The sequence below is a fragment of the Onychomys torridus genome, chromosome 18 (assembly GCF_903995425.1).
Source record: "Onychomys torridus chromosome 18, mOncTor1.1, whole genome shotgun sequence".
NCBI lineage: Eukaryota > Metazoa > Chordata > Mammalia > Rodentia > Cricetidae > Onychomys > Onychomys torridus.
This window is the reverse complement of record NC_050460.1, coordinates 15,674,151-15,695,150: the sequence shown is the minus strand read 5'-3', so window position 1 is coordinate 15,695,150 and position 21,000 is coordinate 15,674,151. Positions and strand designations below refer to the sequence as shown.

Here is a 21,000-nt window from a genome sequence, read left to right as displayed (position 1 = left end):
AATTTAAAGAGTGTTGGCATTAAGTCTTCTTGGAAGATCTGGTAGAATTCTGCACTGAAACCATCTGGTCCTGGGCTTTTTTTTTTTTTGGTTGAGAGACTTTTAATGACTGATTCTATTTCTACATGAACAACCTGGATGTGAGTGGGGGTAATGAAGGGCAAGGTTTGAGGGAAAGAGAGCTTAGGGGAGCAGGAGATCCCAGCTGGATCATGAACACAAAGAGAGAACAAGGAATAAGAGACCATGATAAATGAAGACCACATGAGAATAAGAAGAAGCAAAGTGCTAGAGAGGTCCCCGGAAATCCACAAAGATACCTCCACTGTAGACTACTGGCAATGGTCAAGAGAAAACCCAAACTGACCTACTCTGGTGATTGGATGGCCCAAAACCCTAAATGTCATGCTAGAAATCTCATCCATTGACTGAGGGAAGCAGATGCAAAGAGCCACAGACAGGCCCCAGGTGAAACTCCAGGAGTCCAATTGGTGAGAAAGAGGAGGGCTTGTATGAGCAAGAATTGTTGAGACCAAGATTGGAAAAAGCACAGGGACATATAGCCAAACTAATGGAAACACATGAACTATGAACCATAAGCTGAGGAGCTCCCAACTGGATCAGGCCCTCTGGATAAGTGAGACAGTTGATTAGCTTGAACTCTTTGGGAGGCACCCAGGCAGTGGGACCCGGACCTATCCTTAGTGCATGAGCTGGCTGTTTGGAACCTGGGGCTATGCAGGGATACTGTGCTCAGCCTGGGAGGAGGGGGCTGGACCTGCCTGGACTGAATCTCCAGGTTGAGCTGAATCCCCAGGGGAGTCTTTGCCCTGGAGGAGATTGGAATGGGGGGTCAGATGGGGGGAAGGTTGGGGGGGCAGGAGTGGGGAGGACAGGGGAACCCATGGCTGATATGTAAAATTAAATTAAATTATAAAATAAAATAAAAAAGAACACACATTGCTTAAACATCTAGGGATTACAGTTTGAATGTTTAAAAGATCACAATACATTTATCTCCCATAAGAAAGAAACTGAACAAGTATGAAAACACAGGAAAAATTTGGTGATCCTGTTAGGATTCTGCCCTCACTCCTGCACATGTGCAGTTCATGGTCTTGAATCTTGTGTCATCAATGTGCTTTAGCGACTAAGTATGCACCTTAAAAAGCTGGACATAGACCCCATCCTCTATCTCTGCTCTCTCTGCTCTGCTCTGTTCCCCTTCCCATCATCTTCCTCTTTCTCCAGGCCTGGCTCTCCTCTTTCCCCTCCCCCCTTTTCCCTCCTAATAAAGCTCTGAAAACTAACACTGGGTTCTATGGTGACTGTGACCTTTCCTCTTGGTAACCAGCAGTGTTCATCATCCTTTCAGATTCAAATTCAGTTTTTACAATCTGTCTTGGATCAATTGAAATTGGCCAATACAATCTCAAAATAAACATTGTTTTGTTGGTTTGTTAATTTCTGTTTGTTTGCTTAGGAACACCTGCCTGAACCCATCTCTTTCATTTATGTGTTCCTTAAATGAGATATGGCTCCTATTCATTTACATGTGTTCCTTTTATCCTAGTTTTCACTGATGTCAGCATTATGTCATCAAATGTTCAATTCATTAGGAATTTTATGCTTTTAAAACTGCATGTGAATAGTATTTGTTTTGTAATAATTTGTAGGAAGACTTCAGAGGTGGATAACCAGAAATAGCATATGTATGCAAACTACTGTCAAAATAATATAAAATAATATATAAATATTTTATTATTATATAAGTAATATGGAATATTGGCATTTGTTTGCATAGAAAATTTATATAAATGAATATACTTTGTTTCATCCAAATAAATTGAGTAATGCATATTCTAATAACATTTAAAAAATTAAAAGAATCCCTAAATCAGCAAGTCACACTGACACATTGGTGAACCGGAGTAATTCATCATTTCTATGACTTGTCACAGTTCTATGAACTGCCTAGTTGCTTAGTAATTATACTAAGAACTTGGACTTTTATCCTAAAACTTGTCACGTTTTGTTTTTCAGGGCTAGGGATGGGTACTTGTCACTGCCCTCTCACAGTTGTAGCCAGAAGCCTAAATTCATCATTAATGCCTGGCTTTGATTGTCAAGAAATGAAGTACTAGGTGTATGGGAGCTTTCTTCATTGCTTCCATGACTGGAGCTTTCTCAATCCAAAAGAAGGAAATCTATACAGTTTATTGCCTTCTTAACAGGCAGTTCTGCAAGACTCATTGGATTATTAAGTAATAAGTAAATAAACCTGAGAAAACTATATTACATCCTTCAGCCTAAAGCCATGATATCACTGAGGAAACAGAAAACCATGTGTGTGTGATATTTGTTAAAAATAATGTATCAAGGGATAGAAAGTTGGCTCAGTGATTGTTGCGTTTGCAGAGGACCTGGATTTAATTCCCAGCACCCACATGATGGCTCACAACCATCTTTAATTCTAGTTCCAGGGGATCTGACACCCTCTTCTGACCTTGATGGGCACCAGACATGCAGCTCATGCGCATATGTACACGAGGGCAAAACACTTATTCACATAAAATGAGAAAATAATTAAAAATAATAGATTAAAATAAACACTAATGTCTTCTTTCAAGCAAATACACTTTTACTGCATAAATTCACCACTCATATTTCCACAAAGACATGTCTATGAGAGCTTCAGTGGACCACTCACCAGTCACTCGGGTTTCATGCTGACAGATCTTTATTCAAGGTAATGGTTGGTTCATAAAATTTTAAAATAACATTGAAGACATGTGCTTCCTAAATACTATATTTAATACTTAATGTTTATAAGTAGAGAAAACATAGGATTTGAATTTTGTACTTGGAGAGTTGTAATAAGGCTAAAAGACTAATAGTAAATAATATGTGTTTCAGGATGAGATTTGCTATAGAAAGATATTATTTCTGCATAAACATACTTTTTCACAAACATCACATTATCTTTCAATTTCACTTGCGCATTGTTAACCAAAACTCTAATAAACCTGAAAATTCTTTTGAGAAATGTCTTTAATTTTGAAATATTTCAAAAATCAATATTTTTAAATTTATGCTTCTAACTTATAAATTTCTTTAATATAAATTTAAGAATCTGTCATTTTTGTTTAATAATTAGCATGTTAATTAATGGTACTTTAATATAAGGTAAATTACATATTAAATAGATAAATTCATATTTAAAAAATAACCTATTAATTTGTGTCAAAAAGTAACTTTTTTCTTCATACATGAATACATTTTATTTTAATCAAATTTACCCTCACTCCACCCCAGTTCCTAGTGATTCCCTCCCACACATCCCCTTCCAAATTTCACATCCTCTTATGTATAGAAAACCTTCGTTTTAACACAATTACTTAGCTGTCTTTGGAAAAGATGAGAGGGAGATCCTGTGTAGCCCATGGCTTCAGGTTCCCCATATAAGCAAGGCTGCCTCTTAAAGTGTCTTCCTGCATCTACCTCCCAAGTGCTGCTGTTACAGACATGTGCCATCATGCTGGGCTAAACCTCTCATTATGAAATAAATGTTTTGATTGAATTTTGGTCAAAAAGCATGTGCTCTGTACTTCCAATATTTTAAAATACAAACTTGGTTAAACTTAAAATTCGGATGTGATACTGTATATTTGCACTTAGTTGGTAGAGGCAAGATCATTTGTAGTTCAAGTCCATCCTCAGCTATATAATGAATGGGAGCCTGGCTGGGTTGCTTAAAACTGTCTGAAAAAAATAACCCTAACTAACCAATTTTTAAGCTTTCTTTTTCATCATTGTATATCAGTTTTTATCTTGTACAGGTCTGAAAGAAATTCGCATTCATTATTTATGGATGCTTTCCCATCTATGGCTATTATGCCAAGCTTACTAATTGTCTTGCTTATTACCACAGTGTTCGTAGTATTTGTTTATTATATGAGCAGATGTTTCCCTTACCACTATTATTATCCATTTTTCCTTTTAGTTCCCTAGATTTCTGCTTTCTACAATTGGAAGCTATACTGCTAGGTACATGTATGTTTAGGATCATTATAATTTACTCACATTTTTTATTACCATAAGGTTTATCTCTATTGGGGTTTTCTGCAAGGAAGTTGGTCTCAATGAACAAGTTCACCATTCTTCTATGAAACATTTGAAAATTACTTCTTGTAATACACTGTTTCTTAGCTCACAAAGAAAATGGGCAAAAGGCACTAATGTTACAGTCTTGAAAGTTTTAAGGTAGAATATGGTATGCTGCTATAGCTAAGCGGGGTTGCTTAGCCCTGATTTAATTGATAAAGAAAGATATGGATAAAGATGGACTCTGAAGAGTTCACTGTGAGAAGGGGTCATTGTGGAATTCTGGGCAGAGAGGAAGAACATGTGTAAGGAATTCCTGTGGCTCAGCTGTGGAGCACTTTAGCAAAGGTGAAAAGAAGGAAATGAGCATGAAATAGAAAAAATGCTTCTCCTTGTCTGCTGTTTCAAAGCCTTTAGAAGCATTTGCCATGATTTACAAATAATCCTTGGAAGAACTTTGAGGATTTACTCATCTTTGTCTATATGGAGTGCTAAATGTTCATTCAAATTTCTTAATGTACAACAAGAGGCATGGCTAGTTTGATATACCCCAATTAAAGAACATAGTAGGTTTTTAGGAACTAGTTGGAGTGGAGCCAGGTGTGGATGGAAACTTAAGGATTGGGAAAAACAAAAATGACTGTGAACAGAAAGATCTGAAAGATTAGAAAATAATCCTGAATGCATTTGTTGACTCCAAGGTGTGGGGATTCATGTTGATAGAGGCGGCTTAAGTGTAAACTAGGCTTATATTTGATTCTATTGTAGAGATTTAGTTAATAAAGTAATAAAAGCTCCATTTCCCTTTTTTCTTATGGTTTGGACACTCATGGAATCCATTTGTACCATACCCCCCCAAATCAATAATGGTTATCTTTGGTATGCCAGAACTTATTTTCTTCCATCTCCTCAGGTGATTTTAACATCTGGAATCAATTGTTCTCCCCCTCCATTGCCCACCATCATGCTAAGTAGCATCAACTATGCTTTACTTCTCCCTTAGTCTTCCAGATGTCTTAGAATGGTATTGATTAAATCTAAGCCAAATGCCACTAAGTAATAGCTATGTAATTTCTGACTAGTTACATAAGCTCTTCCTGCCTCAGTTTCCTTGTGGGAATCTCTACAGTCTTCATTGAAGACCTATGAGAATGTAATGAAATCATGTATGTAAAAGCATGAGCAATGTCTTTGCAACACAGTGACAATTATCTCCTAAGATATAAACTTCAGGTTTCAAAGCAGCTTTACAAAGATATACACCAAGACACCATTGCCTCATCTCGGGTACCCTGTCTCAGAGCCAGCTACTCTTATTTACTGGTAAAGTTTATGTTGAAAAGAGCATCTGTCTCCTTGAGATTAAGAATGCAATTGAGTACAGCATTCCTGGAAGCTTCACTTTCACCAGCTTTTACCAATCCAGGAAGCACTGTGTGTTAATGTTAGAATAGTACACATTTCCTTCTCTTGCCTCTGCTTGATTGCTAAGTAGTTCTAGCCTCCATCTTTCCCTTTCCCATGTTAACAAAAAAGATTCCAAATCCTGGTCATTTCAGATTCTAAAAGATCATGGCAGGCTGACTAATTTTGCCCAGATTTTCTGTGAAGGCTCCACATGTGCTGCCGTTTTGGGTTGCATAATTGATTTAATCTCTGATTTTCGAGAAACGCACAACTCTTTTTGTGGGACTCTGCATACATTTTTCTCTAGGGCAAGAAGTGTCCTACTTTTCTTCTCTGGTATCTGTTTAGTGCTAGGCCATTTTTCCCCCTGTAAGACTTTATACCCTCAGTGAAATAAATGAAATCACAGTTGGAAAACGGCTTACTGGACAGACTTAAAGCAGCCGGAAAAGAGTCACATCAGGCACATTTGCTTAACAGTACCCAGTCCTCTGCTTCCTTCCTCTCTTGCTTTCTTTGGGCCCAGAGGATACCTTCATTGCTTAGCTAAGGCACTATGGCATCTATACAGAACTGGAGATTGCATTAGTGTTGTAGCAGAAACACCTCAGCAATGGGTTCCAGTGCTTACTCCAGACTCATGTGCTGTGCAGAATGAGTTGTTGCTCTGAATCTTGCTGTCAACACTTCTAACAGTAAATGGCTGGAGAGTATGATCTGAGGAGATCTGCATAGAGAAAACCCCAAATTTACACCAGGTGCACAGGAAGTCCTAACAGGGTTGTGGGTGTGGGAGTGTGGATTGGTTTTATGCCACCCAAGAGAAGAGTAACCAAAATGACAAGTAGGTGATTTTCACTTTACCATTTATTTCATACCATATTTGGCTGTCCCATATTCTTTTGTTTCCAGGAAACTGGGTAAACTGTAATGTCCAATTTGGTAGTAGATGATTATGGTGAACCTGGTTCCATAAGATATATAGGTTGAGGAGGACTTTTATACTGGTTATTTCTTCAACAATGAATTCTGTAAGAGCAGCATATAGGTCTATATTCACTAATATTGTATTAGCAAGTCTCTGATCATTCATCAAACTATAAAGAACATGATTGTTCCCTCAAGAGACTGTTAGAAGCAATTCCCTTATGCTGAGTGTCATAGCCTTATGCTTTCTGTATCCCAATGATACAAGGAGAACTTATGAGAAACAATTTATTATTAGTCTAGTAAACCCACCATTGTTTGAAGTCTGCTATATATACTGCTAGTTGGATAGATGTAAATTCATACTTGAAGCTTCAGGCCTCTTTCTATGTGGATATTTACATCAAAACAAGAATCATGCTTTTTAGGCTTGTAATGAACCTTACATGCTAAAACCATGTGAAGGAAATGGCAATTCACACCACCCTGTCCCCGGATCAGCTGGGATTTCCTGTGATAATGGTTTTGACAGCATCACTCCCCTATCTCAGTATTTTGTAAAATGAGTATTCCTATTAGACTGGGTTGAACCTGGCTCCAGCCTGCATGCTCTTCTCTAGGTCTTTCTGAATGTCTCTTCATTTAGATACCCAAGGATATGAGGAATTATATGATAGAAAAGAGATGTGGGGAATACTTGGCAAGTATTTACACTACCATCTGACAACTACCATTACTACCCCTCTCATCCAAACGTGACTAACCCAGAGCATTTCACAGAATCAGGCTGGCTAACAGGGGCCAGGAATGTGTACTCTGAGTCGATGATGAGGGGTAGCAGATAACTGAGGAATGGTCACCCAGTTTTCTTCAGAGAGGCTTGTAGAACTTCATGTTTTCTGCTGTCATTTCATTTATGTGACCCTTGCCTCTTCCCCATACAATCAACATTACAGCATTTGGTCTAGATTCTTTCTTTGCATTTCTAGTTATCTCAGATATTATACTTTGCTTTCTTGACAGGCACTTTAAAAAGTCCCTTAGAGAAAGAACAAAGACTTCTGATTCTCCTTAGAGCTTCAGAAGAAATCTTTTGTGAGCATTTGGATGGAATTCGTGTTGATCCAGGAACAATTGGTAAGAGTCAAATATAATGTATGTTAATAATAAAATGTGTCTACATGTTTGAGTATTTGTGTGTGAGAAAGACAAGACAGAAAGAGGCAGAGAAGCAAAGGAGTTCTGTTTCTTGGACAGCTGATAAATTGTAGACAGTTTATATTTACTGTTTCACTTGCCAGATGTTCAGTGTCCACTTACAGATATCATAACTGTGACCCAGAAATGATAAGCTATGTATGTGTGATGACCACAAGAACATTCACTGTTGACAGTGATATTGCCGAAGTATTGTAGTATCAAATCCTGAATTGGTCTACAAACACAGGGACTGGAAACACAAAGACTGGGATATCTTGTACTGACATATATGAAAGTTTCCAAATCAATGAGTATTACAGGATAAGATATTTCCCAATGGCACTATGTAGGCATTCTTTATTTTCTAAAAGGGAAACCTCTCAGAATGGAGTAGTCACTTTTTTTAAAGAAAATTCATTTATTTCAAAACTAGATCCCCTTACTTATTTTTTTTTTCTCTTCCTTATAGGAGGAGAGTTGAAATGAGTCAGGTCAAGGTCATTTACTATGTTCTTGAGTATTATGTTGTTGTATAGCCTAGATGTATATGTTACTGTCATAAGCCAGAATAGTGATTCCATTGGATTTTCCTTTAGATGAACAGATGTGTTGGATGTTTCAAAATGCAAATATAGATATGCACATATGTGAGGTTTCTGAACATTATGAGATAAATACTCAGATAGCATGGGGCTTGTTAACTTACTTCCAAAATGCCTAACAATTGCTGTATAATATGTTGGAAATGCTTTATAATTTTATTTTTTCCTATGAATTCTGTTTATTTTATCATTGCCATGGCATAGTTAGAAGAATATTTAGCTTTTCACAGTTGACCAAGAAGGACTATACTAGGAACATTTAATTTGATTCATTTGTTTTGTGGAATAATCACATTGGTTGAAACTTTCAGAAAGGAGTCCATACTACTAGGTGTGCTGATCCTGGACCCAGTTATATGCTTCAAATAATGTCTTTGAAATTTTTCCTCATAGCAATTGAAATAAAGAATTCACAGCATTCTTAGCTTCTATGATATCATAAGCAAATGGCAGGTTTTAATCATTTTAAATAGTTTATTACCTTCTTTAAACAAATAAGAAGTGGTATCATTTTACAGTTAACCTTTGATGATGTAAATAAGCAAGAAATCTACTTTTCTGGTTAATTAAATTTTCTGGATATTTCATATTTTAAAGATATGAATATTTTTATAATAATCATTGTTGTTGGAAATCTCTCTAAACTACCCCAGGATTCTGTCTGCTTAGGTACTTAGCCTATGATGAATAAAAGATGATTTTAGTTTTGTGGTTTGATATTTTGTGACATGTATTCATGAAACTATATTATGAAGGACTGATTCTAGGGCATGTTCATTCTGAATCTACTAATCCTTATTTTATCTTCTTACATGTCTTTCTGAATTAGAGTATAGAAGAAATTACAGACATTGGCACAGCATTTAATTAAGATCTCAGTAATTATGATTTTATTGTTTTGGTCCACACTGGATGAAAACCCAAGACACATTGTTGATATCTCAATGGTGTTTACTTCTTTTATTCATTTATTTTTTTTCAAAATATTATGAGTGTTAAGGTTGTTAAGTTAGGAGCTTGCAACAAAATGTTTCCATTTGTGTAAGGCTAGTCACATGACTCATTTGAGTGCAGGGTGAAAACATTAAAAGATCAAGTCAAATGCACAGGTTTACAGACATATATTATTCATCTATATATTGTCTAAGTTAAATAAATACACATATGGAGTTACATGGTTACTTTTTATTCTACTACTGGAATGCATGGTCACATTTTTTGAAACACTAGATTATGAGAAATTATACTTAATATAATTGAAAATGGCAATGAAGTACATTTGAGGAAATCCTCAAAAGCCTGAAGGGATATATGCATACTCAATTTACCTGGTAAGACAATAACTTGTGAATCCAAAATAAAACAGAATGTTTTCCTTGATCATTGATAGTAAGACAAAATGTTAAGTCTGAACACTGAAAATAAAACTAATAGCACTGAGGTCCCTCAGGAAATAGAAAGAGCCTTGCCACTTGGACAATCTAGGGTATATCATAAAACACCAAAACTAGTTGACTTCCATCAGATCAATAGAGTTCTGAAGTCACCTTAATGGCAGAAGGACATACCTCTTTAAATTGAACTGGTTCACCATTAGATGGTATTTCTCCACCTTTAGATTGCTATTATGTGCTGTAGCTTTAATTTCTTTGTAGGTCTTCGGGTTATATTTGACTTGTTACAATAGAAATATTCTTTTTTAGATAACGTGTACATGATAAGATATGGATTATATGTTACATATTTTGTGTAATAACCTTTAAACCGTATTTTACTTACCTGTCTTTAATTAAGATGGAAGTATTTTCTTAGTGATTTGTTGATTTTTTAATTTTTCAGGAGTTTATGGGAAACTTCACCTTCACAGTGCTTATCCTAAGAAATCCTGGGTACACCTTGGAGCTGATATTGCACCAGGAAATGAGAGGTAAGGAAAGAATCAGAGACTTTAATCTGTTGTTATTGTTTCATTTCGTTATTTGTGATATTTTACTATGATCTGAAACATTAATCAACATCGTTCAAGGCAGGGGAACTAGAAAAAAAATGTAACCTATTAAAAAAACAAAATGTAGGAGAAGAAAACTATATAGTAAGAGTAGTTTGAGATGCTTTTTGTCAATAATGTATAGAACTATGGGTTCTTGGAGATAAAGGCAAGGAGTATGAATGGAAAATACAATAGTGACGATTGATAAGGCACCATAGAGACACTGACAGAAATAAGGATGAGACAAAGCTTATGATGATGATGAATGGACCCACAGTTATCTTGAACTGAACAGATCATATGAAGGACAAACTAACAGAGATCTACTAGGACTTGAAAGACAAGATAAATAGATGAAAATGACAGAAAATGTGATTCTAGAAGTAAAGACCAGAAAGTGGAAAGCTCCTATAGGAAACTATTCTTATTAATAAGAACCCAGGCCATCTCCAATAGGAAGGATTGCAGCAACTCTAACTGGAATACATATTACAAAACTCAGAAGAGTCATATTTAATATAGTTAAATATATATTAAAAATAGTGATTGTAACATTATATGATCCTAATGGTGCAGGAAGAAAACTAAGTTAATAAGGAAAAAAAAGGGGCCCTTAAACAAGGGGCCTTATTAAAATCTAAAATCCAAAGAACACAGAGTTTTGATGTGCAAGGGTAGAACAAGGATGCTCTAACTCTAGGAGAAAGAGAAATGACCATATCATATATATGTATATGTACACATATACATATGTGTATATGTATATATATATGTGGTATATAAATGTAATTGCATGTATTTATATATATATATGTATATATAAATATTTCACATATATGTTGGGTGATAATGGTGCACACCTTTAATCCCAGTACTCATGAGGCAGATGTAGGCAGATCTCTGTGAGTTCGAGACCAGTCTGATCTGTGAGTTCCTGGACAGCCAAGGATACACAGAGAATCCCTGTTTTGAAAAACCAAACAAACAAACTAAGTAACTAACTAACTAACAAAAAGAAACAAAAAACCCAAATCATACGTATTAAAAATATGTATTCATTCTATATGATCATTTCTATTATATATTCTCATTTAAATCTCTCAGCAGAAATATGTGAATGAAGTTATTACATTATGTTTAACTAGAATCACAAAAGTTAAAAAGTATTCATTTATAAAGCTAGAAGTTCTATGACTGACTCTTTCCTGTTTTTTTCTAGTAATTAAAAATATTAAAAATAGCATTTCCTAGAATCAGTCTCAAAGAGGATTGTTTTAATGAAATTATAAGAAAAAAGTATAATTATCATAGTGTGCTGGTTTAATGTGTTGTATAGCTGTTTTCTCCTAATTGAAACATCCCCTCCTGGAGGGAAGAGGAAGGTTCATGTGGTTTGGGAAGTTTCCCAGGCCTGGAAGCTTACACCTGTCATTCTTGTAAGCAAAAGGCAAGATCATCTTGATTTCAAGGCCAGCCTAGATTATATAGTGAGTTCGAAGCTAGCTGCAGAGTGAGAAACTGTCCTACACCATTATTCAGAAAGCTCATTGATCATAGGCTACTCCTGAGATTTGCAAGAGTCACACAGCCATTTGCAGGGTTTCTTAAGAGGAAGGAATTTCTGGGGGAGAAGAGGCCCTTAGCTGAAGTTACCTGGTTTCCCCAAGAAACTCCAGTGACTTAGACTGCTTTCCTTAGCTGGGAAGGCTTTTCAGTGAGCCAGCCCCCATGGAGTCATATCTGCTGCTGACCTTAGTTTCTTACCTACAGTCCTGAAAGTGACTACAATAACGTCATTGGTTTATCAAGCTAGATATGGGTAGACTCTTTGGTCTGTCATTGTCTGGGTGCATAGACACTTGTTCATATATTTCCAGGAAAACATACAATATATGGATATCCTTTCTTTGCGAGTTTATTAAGATAACTTGACCCATAAAATTTGTCTGTAAATGCTTGATTTATTAAGTACTATTAGTCGGAAACCCTCCATGAAAATGCCCCTCATTCATTTATTGAACTTATTTTTAGTTCTTGATTGCCCAGCCAAAGTAAGGTCAGTGAGATACCTAAAAGAAAACTTACTTTATCTTTGCTCCATGTCATTTTTAAATTTACATTGACGTTACTTCTTACTTTACTTTGTTACAGTTGAAACTTTCGTGGAAACCAATGAACAAAATGGACCTTTTGTATTTAGAATTACTAAAAAACAGGCTATACAAAGACAAATGAGTTTATCCTTATACCAGTATGCTACACAGAACATGCACTGTCTGTGTAGACTTGGGCAGTCACATGCATGTGTTCTCTGAAAATAAGTGGTTACTCTGCCAGTGAATCTTAAGGTATTGGTATTTCATCCTACCCATTCATGGAGTTTTAAACAGGCAAAAACTAGGTCTGACCCATACTTTGAGAGAGAGAGAGAGAGAGAGAGAGAGAGAGAGAGAGAGAGAGAGAGAGAGAGAAATATGTGTTGGAGACAGAATCAACACTATGTGCTGATGGACTCAATAGTTGATGAGAGGAGGCGTCTAAGAGCATGCTAACCCTTGTCCCTAAGCAACTCTGTGGGAAAGGCATCACTGAGCACTGGAAAGCAGAGAGAAGAACAGGTTTATGGAGAACCTTTTGTATTCTTTTGTTTATTTTCTAGTTAATCATTTCTTGTGCTTTTAAAGGAAAAAAAAACTATATAAGGCTTTATCACGTTTGTTTTATTATCTTGTTTTTCAAATGTTTAATTGTTTTTAATTGACAAGTGAAACTATGAATGTTTAGCATGTTTGGAATTCTGTTTTGAGACCTGTATGTCATGGAATGACTAAACAGAGTAAATTAGCATATGCAATACTTTACATACATATTTATTTTTTTGTTTTGTGTTGAGCAACAAGTGAAGTTTGTGTTCTCAGCAGCTTTCAAATAAGATGTTATCCGCAATCAGCATGACCTACGTGAGTCTCCTAAATGTTTTTCCTCCTCTTAGATCAACACTTTAGATTTAATACATACATGAGATCAGCCAGTGTGTTTCTCACTGTCCTACTTACTGCACTTAACATAATGTTATCTGTGCTGTTCAAATGGCAGACCATCTTTCCATTTGAAGGCTGGATCATGTTCCATTGTGCATATGTACCGCATTTTTTGTTCTTTTTTTAGTGGACAGATACCTGATAGTTTCTCTGTCATGCCTGTGGTAGATAGTGCAGTTAATGAACATGGAGGTGAAATGTTCTTTGACACACTGATTAAATATTCTTTTCTTAGGTACTCCATGGTAGGATTTCTAAGACAGTTAATTGTTTTAATTTCTAAGATTCCTCCATCATTTTTCATATATAGCATCATATATTTATATGTAGATATATGAATGTATACAAGTGCACATACCTATTTATGTTTGAGCATAGGGGCCAGAGGTGGGTGTTAGAGGTTCTCTGTCACTCTCCACCTGTTCCTTTGAGTCAGTATCCTGGAGGCTCTAGAAGCCATGAAATCACAGCAACACTCCTGTCTCAACCTTACTTGGAGCTGGAGGCCACAGGTGTGCTCAAGACACCTAGCTTATGAACTGGGCTCTGGATTCTGTTCTTAATGGCAGAGCCATATATCCAACCCCTCCCTCCTGTTTTCTGTAATAGTGACACTAATTTAAATTTCTATAGCAGTGCACAATGGCCCCCTCTCCCTTCTTGTCCTCTTGTCACTTATTATCTTGCATCTCTTTTTCTGACAGCTGTTCTAACAGGCTTGAGTTGTCCCGAATGGTTTGTGGATACAGTCTGTTATCTACAAAGAAATCACAAATAACCACTTATTACTTGGTCCTGTCCCCAGGACCCAGGCCTTTAATTTGAACACCACCACTGATAATATCTGCTCTGTTGGTTCCTGTATCACATTAGTGATGTGCTTTTCAGATATCATGTGTTTGGGATATCACTGTTTCCTCTCTTCTAAGCAGTGCACATGAGGCTTTCTATGGCACCTTTGGTACTTCAAACTTAGACAATCAAATAAGGGTTTTAGTTGGTCTGCGTATCATTACACACCATCCTACTTATCCTTGGAGATTCAACCATTATCTCTTAATTTAGCATACAATTCCTTCATCAGCAAAACCACTGTAGCATGATTTTATGGTTTAAAATTTTAGGGAATCATAAAGCATATGGCTATCCTTTCTTTGTAAAAATTCTTAAAATAACAAGATATAACAAGTTGTATAAATATTAATGTTTCTATATACCTTTGGCTTGATATTCCCTGATGATAACATCTTGTATAGCCACAAAACTTTGGTGTGGCTCTTAATATATGATTATGGCAAGTTATTTAAACTGCACAAACTCTGTTCATGTATGTAGGTTCTGGAGAGAGGAAGCAGTATTTGGTATAATCTGTAGCATCTAAGAAAAGCACAGCACAGGCATCTAATCAATATCTTCTTGTGTCCTTTCTACAAATTAGAATATGTCAGCTTAACTGTATATTTTCTAGTATATCAGCATTTCTGCCTCAAATTAAAATTTAATGTTTTTTACATATTATTCAAAATATATTATTACCATAATTTATTTATCTATCAGAACATAGAGCTCCTTTCCCACTTACTAGCAATTAGTGATCCTATGTACAGTTTCTAAAAAGAGTTCTTCAGATCTGATGAAGCAGTATGTTCTAACCTCAAATGGACAACTTGTCCATGGATGTCAAAGACTTCACTTTAGGAATAAGGAGGAAAAAGAACTCTGCAATTAGAAGGCTTGAACAGTGAGATTAGTTTATGATTTACTAAATGTATAACTTTGGAAAATTACCCTCTTGAGTCATAGTTTCTTTTTCTGTAATTCGGAGAGTAATAGTGCCTAGCTAATAAAATAATTATACAAATTAAATGAATTAATGAATATGAATTTTTTTAGCTCAGTTTCTGACATAGAGTCAGCCCCAAGACAGGGACATTGATAGGCAGTCAAGCTTCTGTTAGAGGACTTAGAGGAACACCCTTTGATTCACTTTGGATTCAGGGCCAATCCAGCCTCTCCCTTTTGTTCCTATACATTTTCTGCTTTTCTATTTTGACCTCATTTTCCTACTTAGGAATGGTTTCCCCCACTGCTACAGACTATGCCTGATCTCAGAGACACTGAGCTTTATCCAGCTTCACAATCTGAGAGGGTATTACTCTCCCTTATGTTCATTCACAGTCTAGGGGAGAGATTTATCTCACAGGAGGTGAAAGAGTTCCTGGGATGAGGGAGAAAGGAGGCCTGAGAGGTAAATAGTCTGCTGGAGTTGTGGTTATCGCCTACAGCATTTACACTTCATTATGGAGTGGAGTTTCTTCAAAACCCAACACCCAAATACATCCAAAAATTATCATTACATTTCAGTGGCATTGATGAAAAGTGTTAATATTGGAATTAGGAAAGCAAGTGTTAGCATTTGTAGAGTTTCAAAGTCTGTGACTACTCCTGTTTCTTGAGGGAACTAATGTTGTATACTTTGAGACTGGTCAAACACAGATATTTTCATTATGATTCTCCATTAATGTCTGGCTTTATTCATTAAAATTATAGGTGTTTTATATGAATTATATGAATGTTTTATTCATAGTTGTAAAAACTGTTAAATGACATTTATAAAACTTGTTCTTTATAACCTGATCAGTGTTCTATGTATGGACAAGCATTATATTTTCCCAAAACAGCGTCAGATATTAATGTCAAAATAAAGAAAATGGAGCTAATTTTTTTTTAAGAAAAAAGGTTATCTTTTAGGAGCCTTCCACTGTTATATTTTAATTTTTTTTTCACATGATTCTCACTTGACACCAGTTGATTGGTGGATTGTTTTAAGAATATTTTTCTCAGAAAACAGTAAAGTTTGCACTCTTCTCTATAACATGGCTCTCCTTAGTGTTATACAAAAGCCTAGAATGCAGTTAAGACTTCTTATTCCCATAGTCATTAGATTATATCTTTTTGATGATTGGAAGTCAGTGACAGTGGTAGAAAACTGGAGGTTTGGAATGGATGCTGAAATCCTAGGAACACTGACTCTTAGCTAGCTGTACTAACTAGGTCTCCAGTACTCTCACCACAGTCTTCTCTGTGGTGCCCACTGTTAATGGTGCAGCTGCAGACAAAGGAGTCTCCTCTGGTTCGGTTCTTTGATATCAGCATGCTGTTCCTTTGGCAGACTGGATTGTAAAGCTTCTTAACTACCAAGGAGAAATACATCTCTGTGAGGCTGTAACATTTCAATAAGTGTGAATAGAAACAGTGAGGTTAAACACACTCATTTTTACCATAAAATGTTTGAACTAACAAATTACACAATGTTCGTGTTTCCATTAAGCAGCAACCAATACTATCAAAGTAGATGAGGGCAGGATAGCAGTCTGAGGCCTAAAAATTTGTTATGTCAAAAGTTTGGTGACAAAGGGTTGGGTCTTCCTTGAGAAGACCTCTTGAAGCACAGTACCTAAGCGAGTCAGTACTTTTGAGAATGAATGGGCCTCAGGAGGCCCATTTGGCTCCATTTGATTATCTGTCCTTGAGTTTCTATTTAATCTTTTTGTGTCAAAGCTGGTTCCCTACTTTATAGTTTCCTTCCTTCCTGCCTTCCTTCCTTCATTCCTCCCTCCCTCCCTTCCTTTTTCTTTCTTTCCTTCCTTCCTCACCTTCCTCTTTCTTTTATTTTTTATTTTGAGACATATTCTTATGTAGCCCAGACGGACCTCAAACTCTATGTAGCTGAGAATGATTTTGTACCTTAGATTATCCTAACTCTGCCTCACAAGTGCTAGGATTATAGGTGTACACCACCAAACCAAGCTTATGGGGTGCTGGGTATTAAACCCATGGCTTCATGCACACTAGGAAAACACTCTCCTCCAAACTGAGCCACAAGTCCAGCCTCCCATTTTACCTTTAAAAATAGCATTTGTTTGATTGTTCTGCAACCAAATCTTCTATGACATCATAGCCAACCAAGGACACAGCTGAGACTTTATGAGGATCTTTAATATCTGTCACTTATTAGTGGCACTGTCAATATATGCTTCACAACTAATGTCGTGTCCAGCCTCTTTTGCCTAGATGAACATTTATATGTGATACAGAATTGGCATCACTGTTTGCTAAGTTAGGGACATGGACTAAAGTGACAACTAAATTGGTACTAGGTAAAAGGCCACAGAATAAACTTGCAGTGTTGAAACAAGCAAGGAAAGTGAATGGAAAGAAAAACAGTCATATTCACAAAGAAAAAGGTATACAGCAATGACAGGTTGAAGAGAAAATTAATTCACTGTGAGTCTAAGAAAATGTACAAAGCTCCCATTGATTCACAGAGAGAGAAAAGCACAAGGCTTGGAATAGCACACTGCAGTAATATACACCCACTATTCTCCGTAATGCAATGTGCATGTCACGGTGAGATGGGAACGTTTGACTTCATCATTGAAGACACACAGCTGAAAAACTTAAACAGCTTTTTGAGATTGCACAGATGCTACTAGAATTCTAAAGATTCATAGCTGTAACTGTCTGATAGGCTTTCTGTATATATTGCCCCCAAAAGCTAATACATCTTCAGAAGACACGAAAAGAGATCTCCTTGGGAATAACTTTATTACTCAAGTTATTTAGCAGTCAAGAAGGCAAATGTCTCACATTACTGGGATTACAAAAATGAACCACCACATTTGATGTTTTAAAAATGGTTTCTAGGGACCAAATTAAGGTCTTCATGCTATCAGAGCAAGGACTTCATAAACTCAATATTTCTTCCATGTACAACAGTCAATGTTCAACAAAAGCTTTTTTCTTATGTTTTGTTTTTCTCCCTCTTTGAGTTTGCATGTTGAGATAGGCTCGTTTTTGTGGGTTTTACTTTCTTTTGGGTTACTTGATGATCTCTGTTGTTTTATTAGTATATCTGATGCCCACTTTCTGAGTTTACAGAATCATAGTAGATGATGCAGTGGATTGGAAGCCTCATGACAAAGTCATCCTCAGCTCTTCTTCTTATGAGCCTCATGAGGCAGAGGTCCTCACCATAAAGGAAGTCAAGGGCCATCACATCAGGATCTATGAACGTCTTAGACACCGGCACATTGGTAAGTGCTTTGCTTTGTTGGTTAAAGGAAATGGATGGGCCTTGAAGTACCTGCTTGGCAGCCTGTCCAGGTGTATTGCATTTGCTTGACATTAAGAGTGGAGTGAGGCTACCTGATTGCTGCCCTGCACTTAGAAACTTTCCTTCATTTTTCTTCCCCTGCTCACCTCCACTCTCCTCCCTTCTCCCCCTTCTTCCTTCTTTCCTTTCTTCCTTCTGCCTTTTAATATTTTTGTTTGTTTGAGACAGGGTCTGATTAAGTAGTCCAAGCTTGCATCTCAAACTCATTCTCCTATGTTAGTACTTCAGAGCTGAGATTGTAGACATATATGCCCCATGTCTTCATGTCTGGCTTATTATTAATTTTTATTTTATTTATTTATGTATTGAGACAGGGAATCATTATATAGTCCTGGCGGTCTTAGAACTTGCTATGTGGACCAGGTTGGCCTCAAGCTCAAGAAATCCACTTGCCTCTGTCTCCCTGGTGCTGGGATTAAAGGTATGTACCATCAATATTGGCATATTGTTTACTTTCAAAATAATATTTAGTTGTAACAGACATTTTATGATGGCAAGTCTGAGAGAAGAGTTGAAAATTTTTCAAAAATCAATCGATAGTTTTTGCCTAAGCCAGAAAAAACCTCTTTGGCACTAAGTATCTAGTTCATTTCATGGCACATTGAATCCTATAGTCCCTTGGAATACAAGGGATAGTATAATAACTTTATATAAAAATGTATGCTTCTTAACACAAACTATATTTTATACATTGTCTAGTAGGATTACCAAGAAAAACAAAAAACAAAAGAAACAGAGAAACTCAGATACCTTTTTGTAAAAACAAGTAGTAAGTTATGTATAGAAATAATACTCATCAAAAAAAAAAAAAAAAGAAAGAATACCCATCAAAGAAAAACCACCCTCCTGTGTCATATATGAAATAAATTTAACCAAGGAGATTTAACTAATAAAACTTGTGAAATAAGTGGGTCAGAGAGTTGTTCTTTTATAGGATATGTGAGAGGGGAACATAAATGTTCTCCTAGACTGTCTAAAGTCATTTCTAAGTTATAGTTTCAGGTAATAACTCCTCCTCTGCTTTCTATTGTTGCTGAGATAGATTTTTCTATGTGACTTTGGCTAGTCTTGAATTTCTGGGCTCTGGTCATTCTCCTGCTTCAGCTTCTGATTAGCTAGTATTATGTCCAGCTTGATTTTCTGTTTAAAAACCATAGCATAGAAAAGAGATATATATCTTTATTAACCCTGGCCAGCTATAGCCATCTTGAAATGTCAGGGAAACAAGGCTTCTCCTTACCCCTGCTTCAGTAGATGGTCCAGTTTGTAGAAGGCAGAAGTCCATCAGGAGAGGGGATTACCAAAGCATCATCCCATTCTATTCCCTTCTCTGTCTAACACTGATATTTACTCTCTACCACTGCCTCATCTGACCTGGGATTCTTTACTTCCATGATGGATGATGGAGGTATATAAACAATGTGCAGTCAAATGCCAGAACTTTACACTGTTGAATGAAAGGAAGGAGGTTGGAGACCCTACTAATTGGCCTGCCCTAGTACCCAGAGTTATTTAGAAGAAATGAATTATTGCTTGCACATTCTCTTTGATCCTAAAGAGGGACAAGCAAACAAGTTTTTTATTTCTCCGCTGACATCTGTGTGCCCAAGGAAAGGTTGGCTTTCAGGTTGGAAGAACTTCTAATAGGAATAGAAACTTTGATTTTGAGGTAGTGTGGGGTCCCCAGCTATCGATTTCTGTGACAGCCAGTTAAAAGTTGTTTTTCCCTGATTCCTGTTTCTCTAGGAAGTGCACACATCATAGAGGATGGTCAACACATTTCTTTGGCTGCTGAGGTTGGACTGTTGACTAGGAACATTAAAATTCAGCCTGACTCATCATGTAGAGGGAGACTCCTTGTGGGGTCCTTTAGGAAGTCTAACAGAGAAGAGTTTTCTGGTAAGTGAAATGAAATTTTCATTTTTTAATCATTACTGTTCAGCTACTAAGTAATTCTGAACCGCTCATCTGGGATACTCAGAAACTTCAGCTGTGAGAATTTTCACTTGTGATACAAAATGATCAAATTAGGTGGCTTCTTTGTGCTCCAGGAAGCTATGAGTTTTCAGCCCCAATCTTTGCTAAATTAGTAGTGTGAAGTTAAATAACATACTGGAGATCAGTGCATATGAGACTTTATACCTCAAAGAAAATACCTTCAGCACATCTGAGTTTTCCTCTGCTTTGAAAATGATACATGACTCAATAACTATTTGAATTTTATCACTCTCCTAATTTTCTCTTATGTTTTCCTGGTCATGTGCAACATCTAATGTTAGACATGAGTCATGCTACCAATTAGTGCCTGGATTTTAAATACAAATAATTCCCATATTTTAAAGTGGTTCAAAATCAATTCAGTCTTTTTCAAAGAACAATGGAATCTTTTTCTTTGAATATACTTCAGCTCTTTTAGGATTTTGTAAAATTATTTGATTACCTTATTTATTAAATGTATATTCTGGCTATAGTCTTACAAAGCTCTTCCTTACCAAATAGTTTGGGAAATGTTGTTAGAATAGCTCCATTTTTGAAAGCCATTGTATGTCTATC

At 36.3% G+C, this 21,000-nt stretch overlaps 1 protein-coding gene across 1 annotated transcript in view; it reads left to right on the top strand.

Annotated features, from left to right (window-relative positions):
- Window positions 1-21,000, top strand: part of Pkhd1 (PKHD1 ciliary IPT domain containing fibrocystin/polyductin) — a 458,933-nt gene that overhangs the window by 314,686 nt on the left and 123,247 nt on the right. Inside the window, exons 53-56 of the mRNA XM_036168402.1 lie at window positions 7,462-7,575; window positions 10,080-10,167; window positions 18,213-18,367; window positions 20,194-20,346. Of these exons, the coding sequence (XP_036024295.1) occupies window positions 7,462-7,575; window positions 10,080-10,167; window positions 18,213-18,367; window positions 20,194-20,346 (510 nt within the window). The remainder of the gene's footprint in view (window positions 1-7,461; window positions 7,576-10,079; window positions 10,168-18,212; window positions 18,368-20,193; window positions 20,347-21,000) is intronic.